The sequence below is a fragment of the Mercenaria mercenaria genome, chromosome 16 (assembly GCF_021730395.1).
Source record: "Mercenaria mercenaria strain notata chromosome 16, MADL_Memer_1, whole genome shotgun sequence".
Lineage (NCBI taxonomy): Eukaryota > Metazoa > Mollusca > Bivalvia > Venerida > Veneridae > Mercenaria > Mercenaria mercenaria.
Genome location: NC_069376.1, coordinates 56,856,987 through 56,861,597, shown reverse-complemented (window position 1 = coordinate 56,861,597; position 4,611 = coordinate 56,856,987). Strand labels below are relative to the sequence as shown.

Below are 4,611 nucleotides of genomic sequence, written 5' to 3'. Positions count from 1 at the left end.
AAAACGTTTACTTTCCCTGATGTAGTTTTGAACTGTTAGGAATATACTGTTATCGATGGCATCGCTAAGATTCTGGTCACCATACAGAAGAGTGTGCAGAGTGACAGTGCAGAAGCTGGAGGTTGTTTGGAGGAGTCTTCTACGGATATCGTTGTAATCTGGACATTCAAAGAAGAAATGATGATTGCTCTCAATGCTTCCGCACTGACAAAGGGGTGAAGGATAGATGTTTTTCTTGTAGAGATGTTGGTTCAGAGAGCTACACTCAGTACGCAGCCGGACATGATAAATTTGCCATTTCCGTGCACCAGTGTAGAAGTGTTTTGGACATGTATAGGTGTTTCGTGTTAGCTGTGATTTAAAGGAAGACAAGGTTGGTGAATTCTGTATTTCTGACGGTAAACTATTCCATTCTCTTAGAGCAGATGGTAGAAAGGAGTTGTAGTAAAGAGAAGTTCGAGTGCGTATACCTTGTATATCATCAACATTGCGTAGGTTGTATCACTTCACCAACAGATCGAGGAACTAAAGCTGAAAGGTAGCCAGGAAAAAGGCCATGTTTCATTTTGTACAATGGTTTCGTCTCCAGGTTTCAAGAGATTCACAAGGAACTTCTTTATGAAGTTCACGAAAAGATACTAGCTGAGTAGTTCCAGATACAATTCGGGATGCTTCATTCTGTATTTTGTCGAGTTCTTGTTTCTCATACTGAGTGCAGTTTGAAAAGATAACATCAGCGTATTCAAGAAGTTGTCGTATAAAAGAAAGATATATGATTTCCAAAGATTTCCTATCAAGTTGAAATTTTAATTTGCCCATAATATGGATGCGTTTCCATGCCTTTTCTGTAATATAGGTGATATGCGTGTGCCAAGAACCATCTTCAGATAAGTGAACGCCAAGGTGTTTATGGGAAGTAACAGAGGCTATTGGTTGATTGTACATAAGAAGAGGTGGATGGAAAGGTTTTGATGTTTTTCTTGAAATTACTGTTGTTTCTGATTTAGAAGGGTTGAATGAGACTAGCCATTTGTCAGCCCAATCTGAGATTTTGTTGATATCGGACTGAAGAATACCTGCAGCAGATACCGGATGATCAACAATTATCTGAAGACTAGTTTCATCGGCAAAAAGGTTAATATGAGAACCCATGTCTTCCACTATGTCGTTGATATACACTAAAAAACAGGAGAGGACCAAGGATAGAGCCTTGGGGAACTCCTGCCTTTATTGTAGACCAACCAGACATGGTACCTGGTAGAACAACAGCCTGCCGTCTATCAGAAAGGTAATCATAAAACCAGTTTAGAAGAGGTCCCTGCACACCAGCTTTTTGGAGCTTGAGAATTAAGCCTTGGTGCCAAACTTTATCGAAAGCTTTGCTTATATCAAAAAAGACTGTGCGAACTTCAAGGCCATCATCTAATGCCTTACATTACAGATATGTGAGTTGGTTAACTGTTGAGTCTCCAGGTTTGAATCCAGACTGGACAGAAGAGATTAAATTATTTTCTTGAAGAAAGTTAAAAGATATTTGAATATGATGCGCTCAAAAACCTTTTCAATACAGCAAAGAAGAGAAATCGGTCTGTAGTTAATAGGCAGAGATGGGTCGCCTTTTTTGAAGATGGCACAGACATGAGCATCTTTCCAGATCTGAGGCACCTTAACATATTGCAAGGAATAGTTGATCAAGGAACAGAGTGGAAATTTTATTTCTGAAGCTGTTTCTCGCAGGATACAGTTGCTAATTTCATCAGGCCCTGAGGCTTTATTAATTTTTAAAGATTTGAGAGCGTCCTCAACGTCTTGGGGTGTGATGGAAATAGATAGAAGCTTATTTAAGGGTTCCTGGTAGAAGTTATTTGGCAAGTCTTTATTAGAGTTGTTAAGTGACGACTGACTACTAAAAAATCGTTTAAGAGTTCAGATTTTATTTTCTTATCAAAAACCAGTTCTTTGGTGTTAGGTTATTTTAGTGCAGGTATTGTTTATTTATCATTAGAGATAAAAACTGTTTGATTAGTTTCCACTAGTCTTTTTGTGAAGTAGACTCTAATTTGAGCGACTCTGCCATACATGCCGTTTGAATGTATTGGCTGGAGGTTTAGAGAATGCAAAAAGGGCATAGATAGGACAGTGATATCGTTGATTCTGGTCAAGTATTGGCTCTCCGACCCCAGAAGTTACAACACGGTGACTACACGAAACGAGAAAGAGATCAAGTAAAGAGGAAGAGAACTCTGTGAAGTGGGTTGGCTCAGTAATGAGTTGGTCGGGATTGAACTGTTGGCAGATAGAAACAAGTTTGCGACACAAGTTCGGATTTGAGAGATTGAAATTAAAATCGCCAGTTACAATGATGTCTGGTATATTTGTGTCGAGTGCCAATCTAAGAGATTCTTCAATCATGGTAGTGTAATGTATATCTGCATTTGGAGGACGATAGAAGACTCCGATGAGAATTCGCTTGGAGTGAGAGGGCATTACTTTACCCAAAGGCACTCTAGACTTCTGAGTCGAGGTCAGGCCGTCGCTTGTAATACAGAGTATTTTTTAGATAAACGATTACTCCCCCATGACTGTCTCCGGTTCTATCTTTTCTTTCTGGAAAATGAAAGTTTGAAATCTTTATAGCGTCAGTGGAAGTGTTAGAGTTAAGCCATATTTCAGAGAATGCTAAGATGTCAAAAGAGTTAAATTCAGTCCCCAAAATATCGATTTTGTTTAATAAACTCTGTACATTGTAGTGTAAAACAGACAGGCTGTTACCTCTTGTCATGAGCTCGGATATGTCTGAGATATGGACGATGTAGAGGAGCAAGTAGAGCTGGTAGAATGTGATGAAGACAGACCGGGATTTGGATGGATATCTCCGGCCGTAGCAAGTAGGAAAATAAGCCATGTACTGCACACTGTTACTGCCAAACATATAAGAATTGGTTTGGTAAGAAGAATATTTTGAATACAATTAATACCTGGAATGTCACGTTTGTGTGGATAGCTAATTCGATGTCTAACTTGAATCTGTACTTGAGTGTATAAGGAGTAAGTATAGAAACTGTTTGAAATGGTAAAGATTAGTATCGTGGCATGTAAGAGTAATATGAATTTCCACGGGCATATATAAGACCATGTAACCAAGATCATGCAATTACGCGAAGTGTACGTTGTCCAGTTTCTACCGTTCATACAAATACAAACCAAAAAATCGAAACAAATGGTAGAGGGAAATCGAGAAAGTAGAGAATTCGGGAAGTTCAAAAAGAAAAGAAATTGGAAACGCATAATGGAATAAAATCTGGAAAGTAGATCCCTCGGAAGCACCGAGAACAAGACAAATAGTGAAAATTGCAGACTCGGTTTGATTGAGTCTGTTCATGCGCAATGATATAAAAATGAGGAAGTGAAATATGAAGTTAACTAACGTGTGAAGCATTATTTCATATTAAACTATAAAGAGCAATCTTAATTAGACAACCGAAGTACATGTATATGATTCCGTATTGTTTTGGAGATTTTTCCGAGAAGATATACAAAATATAACAGTGTTGTTACAGTAAATATCGTTGCTAAAAGACCTGAATCAAGTTAGTAGTATCTCTTATTCAGATAGACGAAGTATATGATTCCGTATTGTTTTGAAGAATATTTCCAAGAAGATGTACAAATTATTAGTTTTCGTAAAGGTTTAGCTACCTTAAATATCATTGCTAAAAAACTTTGGAACATAATAATAGTACCTTAGTTACAGTCTTATAAACAAATCATAAACCACATAGTCAATGGTAATACAAACAGTTTTGAAAAGAGTTGTATACATGTGGGGTTTAACAACGAATAGTTTTAGCAAGTCATGTTAAACATAGCATAGAGCATGTTTAAATAAATCGATCGTTGAATTGTATGCTAGAAAATTGACAATATTTTAACAAAAAGCAAATCTACTTTTCAGTTACTACCTGGACCATGTGTATTGAACATTAGAAATATTTTGCTACATATAGTAAAATAACAGACGGACGAAAGAAGCGTCTAGATAAAATTTCACCATTATCGTCATTATGACAGTTACAGATCGATTGATACACGTAATTCCAATAATGTATCAAACCATGTGTATTGAACATTGGAAATATTTCACTACACAGTAAAATAACAGACGGACGGAAGAAGCGTCTAGATAAAATTTGACCATTATGACAGTTACAGATCGATTGATACACGTAATTTCAATATGTTTCAACTATAGCGCCTCAGAATAATAATGCGTAAATGTATATTAGAAATATTTATATACACTTTGATAATGACAAACGGACGGACCAAGAGTGTATACAAATTTAGACCATAGTATAAACTATATATCAGTTGGTATATCGTAAAATCCTAGTGCAATGAAAATGTTTATACAGACAATATTTATATGACTGTTACATATTTACAAAAACCTTTTAAATGGAATTTGATTTAAAGTGATATGTCATAGTACACTAAACATGTGTATACAGACAATATATATATATATGTATATTCAGGTGTAAAACTGATACATATTTAGAGATACGATTCAAAGCTACAAATACATGTCGCCACAATGAATGTTGATCA

General features: G+C 36.3%; 1 protein-coding gene across 1 annotated transcript; it reads right to left on the bottom strand.

Moving 5' to 3' along the window:
- Positions 1–561: 561 nt before the first annotated feature.
- On the bottom strand, positions 562–1,152 carry LOC128549348 (uncharacterized). Its single transcript, XM_053525959.1, has one exon. The coding sequence runs from the start codon at positions 1,150–1,152 to the stop codon at positions 562–564; it is 591 nt and encodes a 196-aa protein (XP_053381934.1).
- Positions 1,153–4,611: the final 3,459 nt, after the last annotated feature.